Below are 26,659 nucleotides of genomic sequence, written 5' to 3'. Positions count from 1 at the left end.
TGCTCTATACATATGCATTACATACGCATAAATACACATGCATATATATGCGCATATATAGATTACCTATAAAATTGTAAGTGCCGCCGACGTTTAAAAGAAATAAAATTTTCGGGCAAATGTATAATATAAAGTTAAACAAAGATTACTTCTAAATTTGAACATTATTTTTTTATATAATTTTTAATGCTAAAATTGTGGAAATTATGAAAAAAAGCTTTTGCAACGTTCGTTTTTAAAATTGCGTAAATAAATAAGTGTTACAAGCACATGATTTAAACCAGTATCTTAACCTCAAAACTGCCTTGTACAATAGTTACCAACTAGATCTTTTTACGTCTACATTATCATTAAGAAATTTATAAGCTTTAAGTTATATATTTAACCACTATTTTGTCAAAAAGACAAATTTTTTACTTTTATCTAGTGTCATCAAAGATCACGAAAATTCAACATAAACCCGTTATGTTCTACTACAAAACGAAAATTCTACAAATGAATCAGCAAATACTTTTGATATTTAAAGTATACTTTACTTTTCGAAAGTTATATACAGTGAAATAGTATTGTAATTCTTTATTACTTATTATTTGAAATATAAAAGACTATATTTGTGTATTATTATATTTTACTTGATAAATCCTGTTATAAATTGTGTATTTATTAATTAGTAAAATATAAAACTTAACAAAAAAAAAAAAAACAAACAAAAACAATAAAATTATACAAAGATATCAATAAAATAAATTATCGATTAAATTATTTATAATTATATATTTGAAAAATATATAGTTATTGTGTATCATATTAGATAAATTAAAAATGGGGCTATTAGAATTTAAAAAATGTCAGAACCTTCAAAAGACACCAGCTTATATTCGGAATATTTGCATTCTTGCTCATGTTGATCATGGAAAAACCACTTTAGCTGACTCATTGGTAGCTAGTAATGGAATAATTTCAAATAAATTAGCTGGAAAATTACGTTATCTTGATAGTCGTCCAGATGAACAGCTGCGTGGCATAACAATGAAATCAAGTCTCATTACATTGTATCATATTTGTAATAATTCTGAATATATCGTAAACCTTATTGATTCTCCAGGTCACGTAGATTTTACATCCGAAGTATCAACTGCTGTAAGATTATGCGACGGTGCCATGATTGTAGTAGACGCCGTTGAAGGTGTTTGCTCACAAACTCGTAGTGCACTTTCTATAGCATACGCGGAAAGTTTAAAACCCATTTTAATTCTTAATAAAATTGATAGATTAATTACTGAAATGAAATTATCTCCACTAGACGCTTATGTTCATTTGAATCAAGTATTAGAGCAAGTAAACGCCGTTATGGGAGAATTATATGCTAGTGATGTTATGGATCGAGATGAAGAGAAAGAAAATGTTTTATCTAATAGCATAGATAATTTAATTGAAAGAAGGAATATAGTGGACTGGCAGTCGGCACTGGAAGAGATGGATGATTCAAATTTATATTTTTCACCGGAACAAGGAAATGTTTTATTCGCTAGTGCTATTGATGGATGGGGCTTTGCTATAAAAGATTTTGCCAAAATTTTTTCTGACAAATTAGGTTTTAGTGAAAAAGTTTTATCAAAAACATTATGGGGAGATTATTATTTAAATACAAAAAGTAAGAGAATTATGAAAGGTGCGCAAGAAAAGGCAAAGAAACCATTATGTGTCCAACTGATTTTAGAAAATCTTTGGACTTTATATGATACGGTAATAGTAAGGAGAGATAAGGAAAAAATTGTATCAATGGTGGAAAAATTAAATATTAAATTAACCACAAGGGACTTGCGTCATACTGATCCCAAGGCACAATTGCATGCAATTTGTATGCAATGGTTACCCTTGTCAGAGTCATGTCTCAATATAATATGTGAAAAGATTCCAGCACCTCATAAATTATCTTCGGAGAAAGTGGAACGACTGATCAGTGGAATGGACGAATATTCATCTATGCCCAAAGAAACTCAAAATTTAAAAGAAGCTTTTTTATCGTGTAATTCCAACGAACAAGCGCCAATTATTATTTTTATTTCAAAAATGTTTCCAGTAGATAAAAAATCTCTACCTGAAAATAAGCCAAGACTTTTAACTCAAGAAGAATTAATTAAGCGAAAAGAAATTGCACGTCAAGCACATATTGATAAATTAGTAAATGAAAAGCCTCCTGTACCAATATCAAATGAGAATGTCCAAAGTACGGATAATGTTCAAAAAGAAGATACTGACACTTGTGAGAGTAGTCTGATTGCTTTTGCTAGAATATATTCGGGCACGGTGAGTATTGGTAGTGAGTTGTATGTTTTAGGGCCCAAGCATAATCCCAGAATTGCTTTAGAAAGGCAAAGAGCCGGCGAAGTAATAGATCCAAATTTGCAATTAAAGGATTTAAAAGATGGATGTTACATTACTAAAGTGACTATTTCAAAATTGTATCTCCTCATGGGTAGAGAACTAGAGCCAATTACTAAAGTACCCGCAGGGAATGTCATTGGTATTGGTAATTTAGAAGAGCATGTATTAAAGACAGCCACATTGTCCTCCACTATAGCCTGTCCATCATTTTCCGAATTAACTTCATTAACAGTTCCAATACTTAGAGTAGCGTTAGAACCAAAGCACCCAAATGACTTGCAAAAATTAATTTATGGTTTAAAACTTCTTAATCAAGCTGATGCTTGTGCATTGGTTCATATTCAAGAAACTGGAGAAATTGTTTTAAATACAGCAGGGGAAGTTCACTTGGAACGATGCTTAGAAGACTTAAAACTTCGTTACGCTAAAGTCGAAATTAATGTATCAGAGCCAATTGTATCGTTTAGAGAAACTATTGTACCAGCTCCAAAAGTTGATATGCTGAACGAAGTTATAGAACAGAAGCCAGATGATATTAAGTTAGAAACATGGACGTTGAATAATCAGCGTTGTTATTTTGAAGTTGATGCAAAGCCCCTACCCGAAGCAGTTACAAAATTATTGGAAAATAATTCTGAGCTCATAAAGGGGCTGAATAAGCATTATGGCGACTTAAGCAAAGAAAAAGAAAATTTGTCAGAGCTGCCGGATCTAACTGAATTAAATTTGGAGTCGAAATCTCTTAGTGAAAGAATGCAGAAAAATTTAGAAGTCTTCAAGAATGAATTATTAAATGCTTTTAAAGATGCAGATTGGGACGAAGACACTATGAATAAAATATGGTCTTTCGGACCTAGACAAAGTGGTCCAAATATTTTTTTAAACGAATCGAGTTTTGTTGGAAAATCTTTTTGGGATCATCAAACGAAATATACAGATCCTCGAGAGATGTGAGTAACATTACAAATCATTTGTATTAATCTCAGATTATTGTTCGTGAATTTTTGCTTTTTCCTTATCAACGATAAATAATTTATATATTAAATAGATTATAATAAACAATTTAGTTTAAGCGCATATGAAAGAATGGATGAAACGTGTCGATTATTTATTTAGATTTATTTTAAAACTTTTTTTAAAAAAAAAAAAAACACATTTATGAAAATACATTAAGACTTATATTCCATTATTTATAAGCTGATTTATAATTAAATAAATATATATTATTTACGAGTTATTTTTAAAATTAATATTAAAATATATGTAATCAGATACTACAGCAGCATGATAAATGGTTTTCAATTGGCAACTTTATCTGGGCCATTATGTGAAGAGCCTATGATGGGAGTTTGTTTTATTTTAAAGAAATGGGAAATTAATGAAGATTTACAAAGGTAATTATTATTTATTTCAAATACGCTAGAGGTAAAATTAAATTTTTATGAAATATTTATGTATAAAAATATTTATGAAAATGAAAAAAAAAAAAAAAAATAAAAAAAAAATTAATGTAATTAAAGTGGGAATTAACGTATAATATCGTTATAATTTTTAATATAATTTTTGTGTTGAAAGAAAACATTAATATTCAAAATAAAAAAATGTTAATTTATTCTATTTGGATATTTTTTCAATATATTCAAAATGAAACTCGTTCACTGAGCAAAGAATCTTTTAAATATTTAAATCGCAAAATATGAAACCTTTGGAAGCTAAAACTGATGATCGAAGAGTTAATTTACGATGCAAAAATCCCAAATTTATTTTCGAGAAATAAAATATAATTAAAATCTTTTAAATAAAGCATAGAATGAATGGTGAAGAGTCGTAATATCTAGTAAAATTTGCAATGAAACGGATAATCTTTGTTTATAATGTGTATATGAAATTGTATAATATTATTTAGATGAAATTTTTATAAGAAATATCTTTACGAAAATTCAATTGAATCGCACAATTTATTTATCGTGTACGTTTATTATTTAATAACATATATAGGGTATAAAAAATTTTTTCATTAGAGTAACATTGAAATAATATTCAAATATAGGTAATCAAAATATTCGTTATGTTTATACGTAATATTACGAATCTCAGTACCTGCGAACTACAAATCAATATAAACAAAAAAAAAAAAACAAAAAACAAAAAACAAAAACAAACAAACAAATAATTAAGTTTTCAATATTTTTCCTTTGCTGTTTTCATTAACTATGTTGTCGTATCCTAATTGCATCATGCTCTTCGTACTTTGTGAATTTCGATTTTTAATTTTTGATACATCTGCTGTACTTTTTAAATTAATTTAAATTAGTAGCTTTAATAATATTGTAGATCATCAAAATGACATTTTAAAAATCAAATAAATTGTATAGAATTAGACGTAAATTTATCCCTATGAAAGATAGTGAAATACAAATAAATTATAAGACTATTTATTTATTGTAATGTGATAAAGTTCAAAATGAAAATTGACTTTCAATTCAGTTTGGTTTAACTGACACGACCACATGTACATGGTACATCGATTTTATAAAAAGTATTATTTCGATCAATCGTGTTACTTCATACATTTTCATAAATATGTTTCAAATAAAAAATATCGACTATGAAAAAATAAAAATACATTTATTCGACGAGAAAATGATTATGCAATTTTTTTCAATTCCTTTTCTTATAAAAATGACATTTGTCAAGTATTCATATTTATGTCACTGTGTAAGATATTTTTTTAAAAAGTAGCAACATCAATAATATTTTTATCTTTCTTTAACAAGAGTAAAGATAAAAATATGTTTATGCCTAATTATTGAAATAATTACAATAATAACTATAGAAAAAAGAAAGTGTTAAATTGTATAATATACATTGTGTTATGAAGAATATTACAATAGTAAATATATTTGTTATAAAATATGAATTTTATTTTTGTTATTCATTGTAATAATTTTTTATCCTTCTTTCCAATACCTATGTACATAATGCTATAAATATATATTTTTTAAAAGTTACATTTATTATTCTTCAGAGTTTGTGGTTGGACAAAATTTTTAACCTACTTTTGCGAATGTAATGCAAATGATAAAGCATAATATTTTGAATTCAGTTGAATTACTGAAATACTTTAATATATACAAAAATGCGAAGTATTACTAATTTAAAAATGATAATATTCTATTCATTCTTAAATAATAATTTTCATTTAAATGAATTTCATTTAATGTAAATATTAAAAATAAGACGGAATATAGTTATTAAGCATCATATTTATTAACATATTAATAATTAATTTAATTTAAACAAAAATAATAGGATAAGTAGAGGGATAAATAGAAAAATTTTAATAGTATGAAATTCAATGTGAAAACATGAACGTTTAACGGAAGCACAAAGAACGAAATTTTAAAGTAATCGATATTCAATTAAATTTTAATGATATATGCTCTTTCATCCTAATTTTTTCCCTGAATTTTACATTTTATTTATTTGAAAATTGCTAAATATTGAAGCACAAACAATTACAATATTTACTTAATTTTTTCAATCGAGTAATATCTTTTATTAAAAGTCTGTAAGAATGTTGGAGGGAAAAGCTATCGCGTGTATATTAAATTAAATTAACATTGAAGAGAAACTGATATTTTTGACAAAGGAATCGCACCATTAGAGAATGTTGCTTTTGCTTTTGCTTTGTCCTACTTCAGCCTCTTCTGTTCAATGTAATTTTAAACTTACATAGTTTAAATGCTTCGAGCATTACATATACGTGCATATACGTATAATAATAAATATAACAATTATGACTATACGAATTATTCGTTTGTACTTCCTGATTTTAATAAAAATACTAAAGTAAACAGTTGTAAAGAGTATACTATCCTTTTATTTGTATTCATTTGAATATAAAAGGTTTCCGTTTGCTTTTCTTCTTCAATAATATAATCGTTTCATAATTTCAGTGAAAGTGGAAATCAATCCCAAAGTCATTTTGGTGGACAGCTAATGTCAGCTTGCAATCAGGCCTGTCGGAAAGCTTTTAGTATGCGAAGACCTCGCATTGTCACTCCTATGTTCTCTTGCAGTGTATTGGTCAACTCCGACGTTTTAGGTAAGTCATATACATTTCTTTCGAAAATTTGTAAAAATTAATTCGTTGTTCTTGTGAATAAGTAAGTTGATATGCTCATAAACGAAGATATGCCCATTTTTTGAGAGAAAAAAGGAATAATTACAGGTTAAGTTAAAGTTTCGAAGGAAGATAATTTAAAATTTGATTTAAAATTCTTAAGATTTTATCGAAAACTTCGGTCGTATTCAGAATTATCATTATACGTTATTACGTAAAACAAATAGTTCTTACATGGGAGACTCGGTGAATTGTTTGTTGAATTTTCAATGTGATAATTTTTCAAGGTCTAGGATACTTGTTTTATGCTGTGATACTACATGTAGATTAATATGAAGTTATAATTTTCCGTTATTTATTTATACCATATGCATGACAATTATTATTTACAATAAAGAATTACTGGTCACATACGCTACTAGAAAAATCACGTTTTCAATATAATATGCTAAATATAAGTATTCCTCTTAATAAGTTAAATATTATTTGTGATAATAGACAGAAACGATAGTTTATTAAAGTTTTCGTTCAGCTTTTTCTTAACGCAGTCATGAAATCTTCATACACGTCGAAGAATTATTGACTAAATATTAGCTCAACTTATCAACGAGTTACAATACTGTAGTTTCAAAAAATTTACTTTATAAAAATGGAATATTGTGTATTATTCAAAAACAAAAAAAAAACAAAAAAAAAAAAAAAAAAAGAAGAAAATAAAAATATAAAATTCGGTGGTTATCGATTATACAGTAACATGGCATTTATATGACAATCAATACCGTTAACCGCAATCTTAAATAATACGGTAAATTTACTTTTACATATGACATGACGAATGCAAAACAAAATAATATTACCATTTAATTAGAACAAATTTGCCTATTATACTTCTTGAAAGCATAATTTTAAATGAAAATCAATCACTTTAGTAAGCTAAAAAACAGAATCAATAATTGTATTCTTTGTTTTTATGAAAATCCTACTTTCAGTGAATATTTATTTTTGAGCTTTGTATGTTGATTTATGTGTAGCATTTTTTTTTTCTTTTTTTTTTTTCTTTCTTTCTTTCTTTCTATTAAAAGTAATTCTTGCGCACCAGTACATTTAATCTTATATATTATTGCGAGTATAAATGCATTAAGGCAAATGTAGATTGTATAAAAATTCTAAGTATTCTTATGCTCTATATACTCAATTAATCTTACTTTATCCAATCTCCAATGTTTCATTTCTTTTACAATAATAATTAGGTGCCGATATTTTCATTCAAATTTTGAAAGGAATAAACATTATCAGATAGACAGGAAACTTATATATATATATATATATATATATATAATTTATAGCAAAAGTACCTAAACGCACTTATAAAACCAATATTTAAATTAAAAATACATTTGTAAGAATAATAAAGTAAAAATTCTGTAAAAACGTTCGATAGTAAAAGTTTAAAATTATTGGTAATTCACTCAATTACAAAAATATGTATGTTTCAATTGTTTTAGTTTATTTTCGAAAATACTTAAATGTTGAAATAAAAAAAATATTGAGAATATTTTTAATTTTCGGTGAATTACCCGTTCTCGTGCATCTGATTTACTGCTTAAAATGGACACTTTTACAGTACCATTTCGCTCTAGTGTAATATAATGAAAAAGACCGTTTCAAGAGGTAATAAAATAAAACTAATCCTAGTAAATGCATTTGTATATGGGTAGTAAATTAAAATTTTTTATGTATATTTTATTTCAAGAAAGCTTTTTTAATGATTTATTATCATGCTTAGATCATGTTTTATTTAATTTAATTATTAAATACCTTAACGAAATTAAGTGCTATAGGTGAAAAATACTAATTTATAAAAACTTATTTGATCTAGTTGAATTTTTGATAAAATGCGAAAAATTAACAGCTAAACAAAGCTGTTAATTATACGATGAAAAAAAAAGGTAAAAGATTACAATTAACTTACAATTCAGTCAGTAGAAATTTTATTAAAAGGAATAAATTCATGTTCTTCATGCACTATTAGAAAAATATGAATCTTTGCTGAGTATTTTTTCTCCGTGAAGTAGCAGTCATTCGTACAATAATCACATATAGAATAGAATTCTCGATTACAGTCATCATCATTTTAACCGACATTTCCTAGTGATTTTTGATGGATGAAAGAAATTAAATTACAAAAACGAACTGCTTATAATAAAAAGTACGTGAGTAAGTATCATTGGATGCACATGAATCGAATGATCGCTGGCCATCCGATGAAATAATTGCAACAGTTATACATGGTGAGGAGTAATTGAGTATTCTATCCTAGACGTAGTCTTTTACGTTGGCCTAGCCTTCGTAAAAACAAAAAACAAAAAACAAAAAGCAAAAACAAAAAAAAATGAAAAAAAAAAAATAATAAATTTCTACACGATGTACATGCACTTGGAAATTTCGTAGTTGAATTATAATATTCTTAATAAATATTATAAATAAAGAAGAAACGGGGCGTGGGTGGGGCGGGGGGGGGGGGGCGCAGCGAACGAGTCGTGTATGAAAATTGTTGGGAATTGAATAAATAATTAAATGCGAGTGTCATGTTGAGTTCGTTGGTCGGCTTATTCCCACTTGGCCGTCCTCATTAGTTCTGGCACCAAATGCCACGGGAACGTTTCGCGATGCTCGTCCTCGTTCCTCATTCCCGGCAATCCTGAAAATGCAATCGAAGAGATTTATTGACTCGAATCGCAACAGCCGCAAGCGTCAGCCAGTTACATAAGCACCGACGACAAGTCTTTTAGGCAAACGCGGAAAAGTAAAATGCGCTTTTCTCAATCTTTCTCACCTAAAATACTGCGAATGTTTCGGAGCGGTCGACCCCTTCGACTTCCTTGGACGCACATCATGCCGTAGACACGGATTCCAGGAACACTAGCGTAAGTCGGCTGATCGTGACTCATCGGACCCTCTGCGGAATCGAGAATAACATTTTTACGTGCTCTCCTGTGAGAAATTGGCGACATTTTCCATTTTCTTATATTTTCTCTCAACTCCTCCTTACCTATTTATAATTAATTTGTAACCGCGTAATCTTTTCGAAAAAATTTTAAGCTTCGTATAACATGCTTTTAGATGCTTTGCGCATATTTGACAAAGAAAATTAATTCTACGTTGTAAGTAACGAACGTATGTACAATGCACGTATAATTATTTTCTACCGACATATAAATAATAAAGCGACGAATAATTTTATATTTGAAGGTGACTTTCGTGCATATCATTTTCACGAGTAAACAAATATGAATTTGAAAATTAAACTGGCCTACACGTTCACCATGACAATAATAATAACAACAACAACAACTATAATAATAATGAATTTTAAATCATGCCCTCGTTATGTTAATTTATTGTAAAATGTCGCCAAAATTAAAACAGTCTTTCAATTAATTTTGCTTATAATGAATATATACCACAGAGTTAATAAGAAGAAATCTTGTTTTTAATGTCGAATTAAATGTTCTTGGATGCCAATAACATTACTAATGATTGACAGCATTAATTAAACATCGTCTATTTCACCAATCCGGGATAATGGCAAAGGAGAATACTTATAAAATCATTATGAAATTTCAATTACGAATACTGTTCGAGCGTGTAAGTATATTATGTGTTAGTGAAACAAGTAAGTGGCGATGAGACTCATCTCTTTGTGTACCGGCATATATAAGAAAATTGATCATCAACGAAAGATGCATATAAAGATGTAGAGAATCTAGTGCTCCTAACGGTATAGTAAATCCAGGCAATTTGCCGGTAGCCATCGCGAAAATCTGCGCTCGCAAAACCGGAAAAATCAATTACGCGTCGGTTTCCTCCTCTCGTATATACGCGAACTCACGTATTCATCTGTGCAACGAACGTAAGAGTGCGCGTCGTTTTTTCCTAGGACCATGTACGCGTTACATACGAGATAAGCCACCACGGGGGAAAAGAGAGTATGTGTGTACTTACCGAGAATGTTTGTATCGGGACAGCGACAGATCACCAGGTAATGGGACTTTCCTGTTCGCACGTTCTGGAGCGCAAGTAGTGACCAATCTCTCGGCGCTCTGCATTCTCGCATCTCGGCGACCGGCTCGCATGTCTTCACCAAAGTCAGGGCCTACGGAAACGAGAAGATTTTTACTCAACTGAACGAACCATTCATCACTTTTTCAGCTTCTGTCCTTCGTTCGCCTTTATTTTTTTATTTTTTTTTTTTTTTTTTTTTTTTTTTTTTTTTTGCTTTTTATATGCAGCGTGTATCTGCCCGAACACCCGGGTACGAGACGACCCACGTGTGTGTCGATTCCACGAGGTGACAGAGGGACGAGGCAGCTCAGAGGTAGGCTTGGGCAAACACGAAAGGCTCTTTTTCCACAAGCATTGACTTCCTCGATAACGCTTAAGTGCGCTGATCGAGAGCTCAGCCCGGAAGTGTAGGCGCGAATATGCAGTTAACGTGACGGTTGGTGGTGGTGGCGCGGTGGGCCGGGGGCGGGGGGGGAGACGAGGGACAAGGGACGGCGCGCTTCTTCTCTATCTTTTTAGTTTTTTCTTTCATTCTCTTTCTCTTTCTCTCTCTCTCTCTCTCTCTCTCTCTCTCTCTCTCTCTCTCTCTCCCTCCCTCTTTCTTTTTGTTTAGCGAGGGATAGCGCGCGACGTGGCATGCCGATCCTTATCTCGATTTAAGAACCGTTTAAATAATTACGGTGGCCGATTGCGGCGGCAGCACGAAGAAATTCACACGTCATTGAGTACGTGTAATCAATTGGCGTGCGCGGGCGCGCATTGGATGTTAATTGGAAAGTAGCGCGCCGGCAACGTATGCGCGCGGGCAAGATGATAATTGATAGGAGCGAGTTTTTCGCCCCGCCTAAAACAATTTAATTATCTTAGGCTCACCGGGGAATGCGCGCCGGCATGGGGGGGGGGGGGGGGGGGGGGGGGGGGGGGGGGGGGGAGCCGCGAATAACAGACTGCGCTAAAGGAAGCTTGAGTTGCGGTGTAAAAATTGGCCGGGAGTGACTTTGTCGGTAATTTCGGACGTCATTGTAAATGTTGAGGCGAAGCGGAAGGAGAACAGGCAAATACCAAATGAGCAAAAATGTGCGGGAAACTGATTAAGGATTAGTTAGCCAGTTCTTCATTTACGAGATCGCGGGTGGACGGGGATGGCGGAGATGGCGGTGGCCGCGAAGGGGAGAGGGTGGGGTGAGGAGTGAGGAAAAGCCTGCGGTTCACCGCCGCCATTCGAGGCTCCTACGGTCGGGAGATGAAGAAGAGATATAGAGAAAGAAAGAGAGCCTCCCTCCTCCCGACTGAGAAAGCCCGCGCTGCCTCTTTATCGCTCTTGCGCATCTCGTTATTCTCGCTCCTCGTGCACTTCATTAAGAACAATTGGTCATGAACTTGGCTCGTTTCACGATTCGAACTTGCCAGCTATCTTTTTCCACAGCTTCCTTCATCTCCCCCCCCCCCGCCCTCCCCCACTTACTCACTCCCTCTCTCCTTTAAAGTCTCCGCAACTTCTTACATCTGTCGCTGCAGGCCTCGTGTAAGGTGTCCGACTCCCTATTTTCCGGAAGCTATTCCAACATTTTTTACCCTTTTCTCTTGGCATGCCTCGTGCACTTATTTATCGAGAGTTGAGTGAAATCATGTTAGGAATTATTGCTTTATTCTGTATTTGAAATACCTTTTCGTTCCCACACGACGTTTTGTTTACTTTTTGCTTATTAATTTCGACTGTGTTAAAGCGCCAACCGTGTGTTATTATTATGAATTCATTTTAAAGAAGAGAAATTTGCTCTAATTATTAAATTCCGCAACCAAATTTCTATATTTTCCTTGTTTATTCCAAATAAATTACTTCAATAAATAGCAAATACTTTTTTCCAAATTCTTGATTACAGTAGTATTTGTAAATATCGTTTCCATGCTTCCAATTCGCTATTAAAATGATAAAAAGATCGCTACGACATAATGCAAATATACAGTTGATAGGACTTTGTTTTTTTTTTTTTATTACAAACACAAAATTCTAAGAAGAATTATCAATCGTGAATCAAGCTTGAAAGCTTGAAAATATTTGTTTTTGAAAATATAATACAATGAGGTATGAATAAGATAAAGATTTTTGTTTAAATTGTAAAATTTTCCATTGTCCAAAAACATGTATAAATATTCTAAAATATTCTATTCAATTATTGCAACTTCATTGTACAGGTATGAAGGCAAATGTAAATTGACGTGTTGAACTTATATACACTAAATAACCATCTATCCAATATAATAAAATAATAAAATATCAATAATATTATCGATAATATTAGCTAAGATATATAAAAGACTCGTTTTTGCAATATTTTCAACATGAATGTTAATTTATTCGACTAATTATAATCTTTACGCCAAGTAAAGTTTTAAATTTTTATTACGACACTAACTTTTTCACATATTGACGTTTGATTCGCATGATTGCTCGTGATTTCTTAACCCGCACGTGCTCACTTGTTACTTGCAAACGAAGAAATTGTTTTTAAAATAAATCGTAAGATAAATTAATTTTATATGTAAATATAATGCAAATTCTGTACCTTTGCATGCTGCCCATATAAGAAATTAATAGTTTATAATCGTTTTCATTAGTCTAAATGTATCGTGAATTAGCTTATAACTAAAATTCTTATTTCAATAATAAAATAACGCTATCTATGCATTCTGCATTAAAATTCTCATTAAACTCCGAATTCTCTAATCATAAAATTTATTGAACATCATTTAAAAATGCTTTATAACACTGCTTTTAACATTTTTATTATTTTACTGTCTTATACTTACAAAATATTTTGATTATTATGTGCGCGATAAATCTGTTTGATAAAATCAATCAACTTTTTCCAAGATTTACCCCCCCCCCCCACAACCGCTGTATACGAAGAAGCTATAATTATTCACAGAAGTTTTTGCTACAAATCTTGATCGCAGAGATTAAATATCGAAATACTTTATTTATAAAATACATCTGCAAAATATGTACGGAATTCAGTATCATCATGATATTCTACATAAGACGCTGAAATAATAGACGTTAATAAAAATATAAAAATTAGACAAGTTAATTAAAGGGTCGTGTAGTGAGCTGATGAAATCGATCAATCAACGTGGAAAATTGGAAGTGCTTGATTGTTATGCTGGAGACACAACAATCAGGTACCTCCCATTCTCCGATGTGATCGGTTTATTTAATTTATTTGTAATATAACAACAGCTGTAAGCAAATTTCATTATTTTGCGTATAATTCTTCATGGGACACTAATTGAGTTTATGAAAAAATTAGTTATATCATCAAATACTTAAGTAAAAAATGAAAATCCAATGCTCAACTCAGCATTGATAATAATGAATAAAAAGTACTTCGTTTTTTTTTCTCTTTGTTTTTTGTTTTTTGTTTTCTGAAAAGCATTCTATTTCAATTATTTTCTTTCCAAGAAGTAGGAAATATAAATACCACCGACTAATTTAAGTGATTGTTGAAGTTAGAATTATAAAAATATTATATTACAAAACATTTTTAAAGGTCGTAAATTATCTCTTATTCATTGGGATCTTATTAGATTTCATAGTCGCACGTTTCCGTTTCTCACTTTTCTTGATTACTATTTCACATCATCAATCTTTACGACATAATTCTCATCTGGAACGATATTCATTACGGAAAGCTACGATTCTGAACATAATTTTTTACGATATAAACTCATGCACGGCCTGATATTATTCTACTTGATATACGATATTCCTTATGCCACGAACAACTTTGGGTATTATTCGTATTTCCTTTGATTTTTAATTTTATTAAAAAAAAATCTAAAACAAATATATATATATATATATATATATATATATATATACGTATTTTCTAATCATAACTTTTACGCGATTATTTATGCAATAAATAAGTAATATAGTGTATTAAAAAAAAAAAAAAAAAAAACTAATGTAAAAATAATAAGTATGCAATTTTTTTATGACGCTCAGTCAATTAAAATGAAAATTGTGTTTCTACGAACACGCGTTAAAGTAATTGTAGTGTACGTGCGAATAAAAAATGATGCGGCGCTATAGAATTTCATAAACATATCATTATTTACCATTTAATTAAATTTAGCTCTATCTTAATGTTCTCCGCGAGTTCGGCATAATAAATATAATAAAAAATTAATTTTCCATTCTTCGTTAAATTAATCGCTGCTTTTGTTTTAATTTCACTAACATAAGACAATGAGATGATAAGCCTCAAGAGTGCCGATAGGTACTACCACACAAAATGGCATTTAACCCAAATTTAGAATTCCCGATCATTAAGAATTTTAGAACTGCCTAGTAAAAAGTGTGCTCAGCGCAAAAGATGCCAGCAAAAAGTACACGTTTTCCGGCGTTGAATGCATTTCTTTTATTGCCAGTGTGAATTGCGCTGAAGGGCCCTAACTCGCACATATAATTGCATGCATACATTCTTCTTTTGGTAAGTAAATATGGGAGGAGAGAAGAAAGGCCGTTTTGGTGCGAGTGCTAGAGTGCTACAATTTTCGCTTCTAAAAACACGAGATAAGTTAAGACGTGGATTCTTATTCCGCCGATGGTTAAAGAAAATGAAGTGAAAAATAGTAAGAAGCACGGCCCTCCTGCACAGGCTTCGAAGTAGCCACATATTCAGGAAACAGTCACAAATGGCTAATTCGCTCTCACCACAATAAAAAACATCTCCCGCGTAAGAGAGCGAGAGAGAGCGAGAGAGAGAGAGTGTGTGTGAGTGTGTGTGTTTGTGTGTGGTGGTAGTGGTGGTTCTCGGTTACAGTTAGAAGTAAGACACGAGACTTATAAATATCAGACTCTTGCACTCCTTTGGTGGGATTCCGTAAGTTAAGCCTAGCATGACTATTTCCTTTTATTCGCTCGCACGCGCGAAAACTCAGGGAGGCAAAACACTGGTCGCCCTCTCTCTCTCTCTCTCTCTCTCTCTCTCTCTTTCACCCTGCATCTATCTCTACTCTCTGTCTTTATCTATGTCCATCTTCCTCTGGCTATCTCGCATTTCTTTTCCTTGGAGTTAGAGGGGCCGCCCTTTCGCCACGTCATAGCCGACTGATAAAACGATCGTGATTTAAGCGAGATCGGGCATCCGATATCAGTATGTATATCTATAAAAGCATAAGGGAGGACCGCGAAGAGAGTCGTTCCCGGCAAAAGCGGAAGCGCTGTTGCACGGAACGATTGTCACGAGGAGCGGATAGAAGTCCCGATCGTTATGCGAGGAGCTGTCACGCCGGTTGAAAGTGAATGAGCTTCGAGCGCCTGTTTGTCTCCCCTTCGAACCACTTGGTGAACGAACGACTCGAGGTCAAATAAGTTGCTGACGAATCCACCGGCACTTTGTCATTTTGTCGCCAACTTGTCTTTCTCATGCTCACTCCCCCTCCCCCTCCCCTCTCACTCTCACACTCAGCATCTGCTATACGGCCTTTTTTTGCCATCTTTCGCGTTCGAAATTTTCCTTTTGGTTACACGATTCTTACGTGACCATTTGTTTATGTCCCTTTCCCTTCCTACCTCTATCCCGGTCGCATATTAATTCTCACTTCAGTCGGATTATCAAGTACACTATAAAGGCGTTCACCTATAAAACTTGTAAAGCTTCATGGCAAATAATTAATTTACTTTTTCTTAGATCTGCGATTCGCTATCATCTTTTAAATATGACGGAATTATATTTCATGTAATAAACGAGGATCAAATATCAGCCTTTTTTGTCCCGTCAAATATATGAGAATTTATCCCTCGGTTAATTTCATCTTAAATTAGATAGTTTTTGTTGTATATAGTACAAAAGACACTTGGAACGATGTACTTTTCAACTAAATATCTTGTCAAATGGAATTGCAGGTCGCTCGATTTAGTTAGTATGTTTGTTTTCGAAATTACTCCCACGGCGCACTCGATTTTATTGTAAATTGAATTGAAGTACCAGCTCTATTGGCATGCGCTAAGGATTTTCGTAAACACAAACAAAGGAATTCGAGACTAACAGAGTGAAATTGTGAGAAAAATCGTTTATATATGTTTCACCGTAGTTTGTACTATATGTTGTACACTAACAACTCCGCACGAGGATATTCATAAGCAGTTGAAGAATACAGTAGATTCTAAACAATAGAATTTATCCATTGTTATACGATGTAGAATATAATGTTAATTAAATTAAGCAATATAGAATTTCTAATGATTTTCATTTTATTTTTATTTATTTATTTTGCTTAAAATTTTCTGTTCAAATGGATTACTCGTTGTAACATATCAATTAGGTATAAATATAGTTTCAATCAATATTAATACAAGCATATATATAATTACCATATAAATGTAATTAATAAATAAATATAATTTTTATATTATTGTATTGGATTACTACTTTCTATTTGATACTATTTTTTATTACTTCGTCAATTTTAAATTATTTATAAAAATTCTCTGACCTTCATCGCTATCCCTTTATTATAACAAATCATGTATTATCGATGACTGACAAAATGTATTATTGATTCTGGGCGCACGAATATTTTTATCTTTTTGACATAATTTTGACATTGACATATTCGCATTTGGCATATCATAGCAGAGTTAGACTTTAATGTAGAATAAAATTTAATTAAGAATAAATTTGCAGTAGAAATTAATTTACAATGTTTTAGATTACACACGGTTCCATTGTAAAAGAAACTTTTCTGATTTAAACTGTAGAAAATTTACAAATAATGGCTAAATATTTAGTTTATCATCTATCAAAATAATTAAGATAGTATCTGGTTAAATAAAATTGTCTAAGCCTTTAAACAAGTTATATGCCCAGTTATATGTGCTTGTAATTTCAACTGGAGGCATACGAAAATAACTTAAACATTGCAGAAAATCACATGCATATATTATGTACTTTTGCATTCACGTTAAGACGTACGTAATAAATGGAAATATGTATTCGTTATAAAATAAAAAGAGTAATATGAAAAGGAAATTAATTAAAGTCATTAGTGCTTTCTATTTTTTTCTCTCCTTTTTTTCTTTTTCTTTTATAAAATTCAAATGTAGTTATGAATAATATTATAAAAATTATATTCTTATAGATATTGATAAAATTAAAATTTATCAAAATACAGTTTATTGATATCCAAATAAATACGAATGTCTCAAGGGTGCCAAAAATATTTAAACTTTTATTTGAATTAAACTTTAATAATGGAAAGTCAAAATTGATGATGTATTTTACTATATTAAGATTTTTAGATTAAAGTTTTTAATTGAATTATAAAAGTGTAAAAAGGCCGGAATATCATCAACATGCTGATGAACATGCACGCATATGCACGCACGCGGGCAAGCACACGTACGCACGCGCGCGCGCGCGAACCTTAAGAGTACAATCATACAAGTGCATTGTGTATAAAAGCTAGCGATTGGACTCCTTTTCACTTGACGTTTGTGGAAATTTCGACACGGCAATAGATATTTGCGAACCGGTTGCGCCGTTTCTTTGTTTGGCTTAATGCACACTTACACGAGACAACCGACAAGAAAAGATTGGAGTATTTGAGTACCAATCGCTCTCAATACCTATATAATAAGATTCTCAGAAATTGTCGGCTTCGGTATCTCGAGGTGCTTTGTGGTGTGGAATTTGTTGTGCGCGTGTTCCCTTTTTAATATACTTGTCAAGATTCGTACGTAGTTATAAATAATTATACATTTCTAAAAATTGCAATTTCTTTTTTGCCCCGATGCAGTTGGTTATATGAAAAGAGCTTTAAAAAGTTTAAATACCACCAGTATTTACAGGGTTAAAAAATAACCCGCATTAAATCACCTTTTTGAATGATTTTAACGGAAAGCGTGCATTTAAAGATGATGAATTATGATTAAAAATGCTCCTATATAACCAGTAGTGAAATGCAGAAGTTGACGCCTACGGAAACATGCACATTGAGAAATAAAGGACATAAAGAGCAGGATGTAGACAAGTTGATCGAATAGATACACGCGATTAAATGCTTTAAGAATTAAAGTTCAACTAATAATGCGCGTGAACATATTGATGTACTTTTCCGCTATTAATACATAATACATAATAATGGCGTTTCATCGATATTCCCCACATCATATTACAAATCTTCCTCATATTAGTATATTATTATTCATATATATATATATATATATCGCCACTCCCGCTCCCCTCCAGCCTTTCGCGCCCCATAATTTCAAATGAACCGTCTGTCAATGCACAATTACATAAACATAAACTAATGCATTAATTAGACTGAAGGTGAATTTAATCGTGCCGCATGTAATGGGAATGAGGAAAGCAGAAGTCGTTTTAAGTAAAGAAACGACGCGAGAGAAAGAGTACACATAATCGAAATCCAAGGGATTTCGCGTTCTTGTATTCTCATTCGAGCGTAAGCGTGCCACACACACGAGCAAATAAATGATAAACAAGGTAATGGCTTGTAAATAGAGATTTTGTCTGGCTGGTGGCAACGTCGTATTCCCCTTGCGAATACTGGAATGGTATATCTATAGACCAGATACCGACCTCATTTCGCTCGAAAGCTTCTCTCACGTACTGAAACTTGGAACGGTACAACCGCTCGTGGACTCACTGCCATTTTATTATGGTTAGGCTTCACATATGAGTGTCCGTGCGTGCGCCTGTGTGCGACGCGCAACACGTATGCGCGAGATTCTTACGGCTCCCACGCCTCGCGCTATCGATGCATAGGAATGGCCCCAGTAGTTGGCGTTTCGGCTTCTCCTCATTTTCCTTTCCGTTGCTATCTTCCTCCCGCCCCACCCACCACTACCGTCGCTGTTCAGCTCCAGCTGTGCGCCGAGTCAGCCTTCTCTCCCCCGGCTTGATATGCACCAGATATAAATTTAATGCCGACGTTGAGTCCGCGCGTATAAATGTGCCTCTGGGTACGTGCGCTAAGAATCAACATGCGCGCATATGCGGGCACACATTTATTTGGCACAAGCGGAAGGATCCTGGAGTTGCACGCACACGTTCGAGGTCTCAGCACTTTGGGACGAATGCGGGCTTCTCTTCTCTAATCTACCAACGGATTCCATCAACACAACTGTTTTATATCCCGTCGCACAGTTCTGCGCTTAATCCGTGTTTACTTTCTATTCGGCTAATGGCTCGCAAGCGTAATTGCTCTTATTACGTATGGCAATTAAAGAGTGCCTGTTCAAAAATGCCCCGGGCTTCGGAAGTCCATGTACGCTTTTATACGGATCGACGGAGAAGCGTCGTTTGTAATATCGGTAAACCATTCGCCATTCGCGAACCACTAGACAAATTTCCTCAAACTCAAATGAGCCATAGTATAGTTAACCGAGCAGCCTCCCCGTTTTTCTTATTACCATTGCCTTTCATTTTTAAAACAATTGGTCGATTATGGTAAAGTACGAGCGAGGCAGAGTTGGCGAAATGATCAGACGCGTAATAATTTGCCCCGGTTGCATACTAAATCGTCGAAAGCTTAAAAAATATGGCAGCTAACCGCGCGTTTTACCCACTAGTGCTTGCTCTACATTCCTTGTCGTCTATCCCTTTCCTCCTTATCCCCCCCCCAAACTTCGCACGCGCGCGCGCGCACGCACACACACACACACACACACACAAACAAACAAACAACACAAACACACACACACACACACACATTTATACCACTACCAACATCCAGCGTTCCCAATGCCCGCTGTTCCCCCGCAGCTCATTACCTTGTCTTGCTAATTCATCCGAAGGCTCGGCGAGCGAGAAGAGCCGATTTTCCCGATCGACGTATCTCGTCTTTATCTACAACCGAGGAGCTATTTACGAGTTTCCTTAAGGACTCGTCTATAGCTTTATGAAGCACACCACGACGATAGAGCAGCCAGCCGCTCTTTATGCACTTCCACGTAAGTCCTTCTTCCGCGAAGCTTTTCCCGAGGTGCAAATTCTTCCCGGGACACTAAAAATAATCTCTCGTTCCGTGATTTTTGCAGCGCTACTCTGCACCGTATTTTTATTTCTACGAAAACAATAAACGGTAAACAATAACCGAAAAACTGAAAAAACAATAAACGAAAAACTGGAGAATCAAAACAAAACAAAACAACAAAAAAGAACAACAAAAAAATAATGATTAATTTAATTTTATTCTCGTAGCTCAATTCTTCATCGCCAATACTTGCCTCATTAGATTAAAAAAAAATCTATTGCCAATCTATCTATAGCTATTGCCTTCTGCAATTAAACGTTTATAATTAGATAGACGTGCCCCAGCGGAAGTGCAAAATTAAATGTATTAACTTTCCGTTTCATAATAGAATTTGTACATTTTAATTTCATGACGTTTAATAATATATAATTATACAATGGGCATGAAAAAATTGGCGATTTCTTATTACGGCATTAAGAGCGACCGATGACGAGATACGATTAAATATCAATGTCCCCTTATAAATAGATTAAAAAAGAAAAAAGAAAAAAGAAAAAAAAAAGAAAGAGAGAGAGAGAGACCGAAGAGAAAAAGCCATAAAATTTATTTCGCTGATGATAATAATCGCGTTCGCTGTTTGAAAATAATCAAAAAGACGATATCGATCAAAAAGCAATTACAAGTTAAAGAATCTTATTAAATTATGTATCAATAGTGGTGGTGGCTTTTTATACGAAGCATCAATCACGCGGATGGATTAAAATTGCTGTGGGATAGTTATGTGCAATTGGTCGGGAGGAGAAGAGGAAGAGTAGAGGATGAAACGGATTTTCGATAAACTGGGCCGGCATTCGGCGTGGGGTGGAAGAAGCGCGTCGTGTGTCAATGAGGCGACCGTGACTCCCTGCGAATGCCTCGTGGGTTACAAAAGTACGTTACAAAAGTGTTTTGGTTGGTTGTTTGGTTGGTTGGTTGTTTGGTTGGTTAGTTGGTTAGATGGTTAGTTGGTTCGTTGGTTGGTTGGTTGGTTGGTTGATTGTTTGGTTGGTTAGTTGGTTAGTTGGTTAGTTGGTTGGTTGGTTGGTGTTGGTTGGTTGTTTGGTTGGTTGGTTGTTTGGTTGGTTAGTTGGTTAGATGGTTAGTTGGTTCGTTGGTTGGTAGGTTGGTTGGTTGGTTGGTTGGTTGGTTGGTTGGTTGGTTGGTTGGTTGGTTGGTTGGTTGGTTGGTTGGTTGGTTGGTTGGTTGGTTGGTTGGTTGGTTGGTTGGTTGGTTGGTTGGTTGGTTGGTTGGTTGGTTGGTTGGTTGGTTGGTTGGTTGGTTGGTTGGTTGGTTGGTTGGTTGGTTGGTTGGTTGGTTGGTTGGTTGGTTGGTTGGTTGGTTGGTTGGTTGGTTGGTTGGTTGGTTGGTTGGTTGGTTGGTTGGTTAGTTGGTTAGTTGGTTAGTTGGTTGGTTGGTTGGTTATTAAGCGCGCCAACCTTCATTGAAACAAGTCGGAAAAAGGTCAAAGTTAATAACGGACTCTGGATGAAAGCGCGCAAATGAAAATGAGAGGCGCACTATAATGGTCTCCTCCTTCGCATAAATTAATATCCACGAATAAAAGAATGAAATGTGTGTGTACGTGAAATGCGTGCGCGCGCGCGCGCGCGTGTATGTGTGTCATTGGGACTGAAATGGACCAGTGAAGGTAATTAACTGTTAGGCACTGCGGAGCTACGTGGGTGTCGTCGCGTGACAAAAATCCGCCCCGACGACCCACTTGGGCATGTGGAACGCGACCGCGGCAGCACCGGGTCGGAGGTGGGAGAGGGAGAAGGGCGTAGGCGGCCACGTCGACGCTTAGCGGGATCCCCGGGACAATGTCCGTGAATCCCCACCAGGTGATTCTTATTCCGACTGATGTAACCCATCGGATTGTCGGACGGAGCTCGCGGCGGGCGCGCGACCGATGAATTACGGAACTTTGCCCATGATTTACGGATGCTTTAACGCTCATTACACATTGTTGCATACATCGGTTCTTATTATCTTTCTATTCTGCCGCCGCATAATTCTCCGGATAAATTCGATTTTATCGTTTTAGCTGGTATCCTCGAGACACTCGCCAACTTACTACGAGATCTCTAATCGACGATGCTCTACTGTTTATCGAGTGCTTTATACGTTTATGTTATCAAGTTGGCTGGGAACGATGTATTATTAGAGAAAGTACACGTCATTCTCCCCTCCCCCCTCCTCCTCACCATCCCATCCAAGGAAGCAATACATCTGCAGAAAAGACTATTGAAATTTTCTTTCTACGATTTAAAAAGTGGCTTTATTTCGGAAAATCTGACGATGATATTATGCGAAAAGTGCTTCGATTATATTGATGAAACTGTAGCCATTAAAGTACCAAGAGCTTATTAAATCCTACAGCTTATTTAAAAAGTTTCAATTAAACTCGTTTTTCATACGCTTGAAGGATGAAAATTTTATAAGGGAAAAGGAAGTCGACGATTTCGCTTCACAATCGAGTTTGTATCTATAAATATCTATAATTTTTTTTTCAATTTCTCCAAGCATTTTTCTCTCTCCATCACCATCCCCATTCTTTCTCTCTATCTATCGCTCTCAGTCTTTCTTTCTCTCTCTCTCTCTCTCTCTCTCTCTCTCTCTCTCTCTCTCTCTCTCTCTTTCTTGCATTTTAAAAATATTATTAATCACTTTGTGCGAAAATTTCGACAATTTATTATCGATCTCATCATTCATTATCGTGAAATCTCTAATCTATACTGGATTGATAAATGTAAAATATTATAAATATTGTATATTGAAATATATGCGATACATCAAAATTATATAAAAATGAAATTTGCCGATTCGTCTCGTCAGGCGTGAAAAATCTCTGCTTTTCACAAATTAATTACCACAAACATCATATTCAATGTTTTACGCGACGTTGCTTTTAACATTGATCGCGGTAACATTTTTTGCAACATAAATGCAATATCCCTTGTTATCGATCATCATCTCCGGCGGACCCTTGAGCCATTAGTGACCATTAGTATTGTTTCCATTAATGCCGTGTTTTTATCAGAAGCAACTGGCTCGGGCATAAATGTGTTCATTATATTGCTCGAGAAGAAGTGTTTGGTTGGCACTAAAAACAACATAGAGTCTCGCTACTCGAGGAGCATATAAAAGTACATTTATTTGTCGGAAGAATGAAGCAGTCAAGCCGAGGCCTCGGCATTACCTTGTTTTTGATGTTCAAGTACTTTTAAGTAAACAGGCTCGATGCGCCGCTCTGCATCCCCGGGGCGATAAGTGCGCGCGCGTGGGTTCTTAACGCGTCCTTTCCATTAAATAACGTGACATTCGTACGTACGAGAAGGCTACCATTTAATAGACGAATGTCTGCTGAGACGAGCGTTAATAGTTGGTAATGTACGTGTCACAATGGCATTAATGATGCGCAATGTATAATTCCGAAGGAGAGAGAGTGATATCTGTCGTTCCTCGTTATGCGATATTCGTGAGAATGGCGTGCCGAAGAAGAAGAAGAAGAAGAAGAAGGAGGAGGAGGAGGAAAAGAAGAAGAAGAAGAAGAAGAAGAAGAAGAAGAAGAAGAAGAAGAAGAAGAAGAAGAAGAAGAAGAAGAAGAAGAAGAAGAAGAAGAAGAAGAAGAAGAAGAAGAAGAAGAAGAAGAAGAAGAAGAAGAAGAAGAAGAAGAAGAAGAAGAAGAAGAAGAAGATGATGATGATGATGATGATGATGATGATGATGATGATGATGATGATGATGATGATGATGATGATGATGATGATGATGATGATGATGATGATGATGATGATGATGATGATGATGATGATGATGATGATGATGATGATGATGATGATGATGATGATGATGATGATGATGATGATGATGATGATGATGATGATGATGATGATGATGATGATGATGATGATGATGATGATGATGATGATGATGATGATGATGATGATGATGATGATGATGATGATGATGATGATGATGATGATGATGATGATGATGATGATGATGATGATGATGATGATGATGATGATGATGAGAGGAGGAGGAGGAAGAAGAAGAAGAAGAAAAAGAAGAAGAAGGAGAAGAAGAAGACGACGACGACGATGATGAAAATGAAGATGAAGATGAATAAGAAGAGAAAGGCAAAGATAAATACGCGCGCGCATGTATAGCGACGTATGCACATAAGCAATGGCTGACCTTGGTGCGAGAGTCCGTGACGAGCTCGGTCGTGTGGAGATCGTCGCTGTCGAGGGAGGCGCTGCAAGGATCGCGATAGCGACCGGGACAGGCGCACAGCGGTTGAGTGAAGTTAAGTCTCACGTAGACAGCGTTGCAAACCTGCTGGACAGCGCACTCCGGCAGCAGGTAGATGTGCTGGTTATGCGGATAGTAGTGGTACTTGGTGGGCTTCGCCAGGGCGGCGCTCGCACCCTCGGGCAACCGTACTCCTGTCTGAAAAACAAAGACGATCGAATCATTGGTAAGCGATCGTACGAGCGAACCGCTGCCCCACGTAATTGCCCTCCAGTATTGTAACGGTTAATTAAACATCGCCATTATTTCAATTGCTTTTTCCTCTGACTTACGGGACGAATAATTCCTAGCTGGTCTAAAAGCCGAGCCGAACCGAGCCGAGGTCTCTTAATTATCAATTTGAAGGTCATTATTAATCTGGTATTTTCTTTTGTAGAATCGGCCTATCCTTCCGTACAGCGCGCGACGCACTTGTGCCACAGTCGACGGAACGAGTGAAATGATATTATGTGATTTACCCCTTTAATCAGCGTGTAATGCAAATGTCGTGTTTTTATTTTGGTCGCATAAGCTGTTATTTTCGTTATCTCTCTCTCTCTCTCTCTCTCTCTCTCTCTCTCTCTCTCTATCTATCTATCTATCTATCTATCTATCTATCTATCTATCTATCTATCTATCTATCTATCTATCTATCTATCTATCTATCTATCTATCTATCTATCTATCTATCTATCTATCTATCTATCTTCATCTCTCTATCTATCTCTTTCTCCTTAAGAATGTAAAACGCTCGGGGGTAATGTCTAATCGGACAAAAGCGAGAAACAAAATTTGTTCCAAGTTAAAAAGCCTGTCACTACACGTGCATACGCCTTGCTCCGTAATTTCGCATGGTAATAGGGTGTTGTTATAAGAAAACAAAGAGGTGCAATTACTAAAGGAGCGGGCGAATCCTTGCCAGATAGGTGGAAACCTGTATTTGCGTTCTCCGCGGGCAATCGAACATTGTTACGGGGCACAAAGTGTTCCGCCAGATTGCGAAAAATAGACAAGGCTGGAGACGCTGGCGTTAAATTATTCCCCGATTAATTGGCACAGTGTGCTGAGGCGATATACATGGCTTGTGAATTCATAGCATCGCGTGTCCCGCTGCCTAGCTTCTATCCACTTAATTAATAATTCAGGGCGAGGAGAAGATATGCTAATGACTTGGGGAGTTTTCAGTTATACTCTCGCACGTACATAGGCATTATGTGGCCGTACGTACGCCCGTGCGGCAGCACTTTCCTCGTCGATATTACGAGGTGAAAAATTGCAGAGTAAGAATTATACGCGCTTCGTAGCTCCTCGTAAATGAGTCGCGTGTATATTTAGAGGCGTAGGTCAATTAGTGCACGAATTTCCATACGCGAAGGCACTATCGACTCCTCGGAGAGAGCTACGGATGCCTTCTAATAGCGAAGATCGAAAAAAGAACGATCAAGTTGAAAAGAATACCGTAAGGATAGGTAAAATCGCGGTGGCTAATGCACTCGGTTAATCAATACGTTGTATGCAAAAGAAAGGAAAAATATTAAATTTCGAAAATTACCCTCGCACAATAACAAAAAAATCGTATAAAATGTAGCAATTTTTTTTTGTTTTGCATAATAAAGGAAACAGGATCGATATTTTACCGAGATGTTGCTATATCTTGCCATGAAACCTTTAATGCACGGGGTATTATTTATTAGCGAGTTCATAGGCATTTCTTTTGTGATTTTCAAAGTTCTTTCC

At 34.7% G+C, this 26,659-nt stretch overlaps 2 protein-coding genes across 2 annotated transcripts in view; one reads left to right on the top strand and one right to left on the bottom strand.

The window, feature by feature from the left end:
* The first annotated feature begins 817 nt into the window (after positions 1-817).
* LOC105363992 (elongation factor Tu GTP-binding domain-containing protein 1) lies at positions 818-6,577 on the top strand. The gene is made up of 3 exons (XM_011501821.1): positions 818-3,338; positions 3,660-3,782; positions 6,348-6,577. Exons 1-3 carry the CDS (start codon positions 823-825, stop codon positions 6,535-6,537), a joined length of 2,829 nt encoding a protein of 942 aa, XP_011500123.1. The 5' UTR covers positions 818-822; the 3' UTR covers positions 6,538-6,577.
* A 1,920-nt stretch (positions 6,578-8,497) lies between these two features.
* The window catches only part of dsx-c73A (doublesex cognate 73A), a 51,682-nt gene continuing 33,520 nt past the window's right edge, over positions 8,498-26,659 (bottom strand). The window contains exons 2-5 of the mRNA XM_011501973.1: positions 24,827-25,081; positions 10,520-10,670; positions 9,351-9,473; positions 8,498-9,215 (exon numbers count right to left, since the gene is read on the bottom strand). Of these exons, the coding sequence (XP_011500275.1) occupies positions 9,124-9,215; positions 9,351-9,473; positions 10,520-10,670; positions 24,827-25,081 (621 nt within the window). The 3' untranslated portion in view covers positions 8,498-9,123. The remainder of the gene's footprint in view (positions 9,216-9,350; positions 9,474-10,519; positions 10,671-24,826; positions 25,082-26,659) is intronic.

The sequence above is a fragment of the Ceratosolen solmsi genome, unplaced genomic scaffold, assembly GCF_000503995.2.
Source record: "Ceratosolen solmsi marchali unplaced genomic scaffold, CerSol_1.0 scaffold23, whole genome shotgun sequence".
In the NCBI taxonomy this organism is placed as follows: Eukaryota; Metazoa; Arthropoda; class Insecta; order Hymenoptera; family Agaonidae; genus Ceratosolen; species Ceratosolen solmsi.
This window is presented reverse-complemented; position numbering and strand designations above follow the sequence as displayed.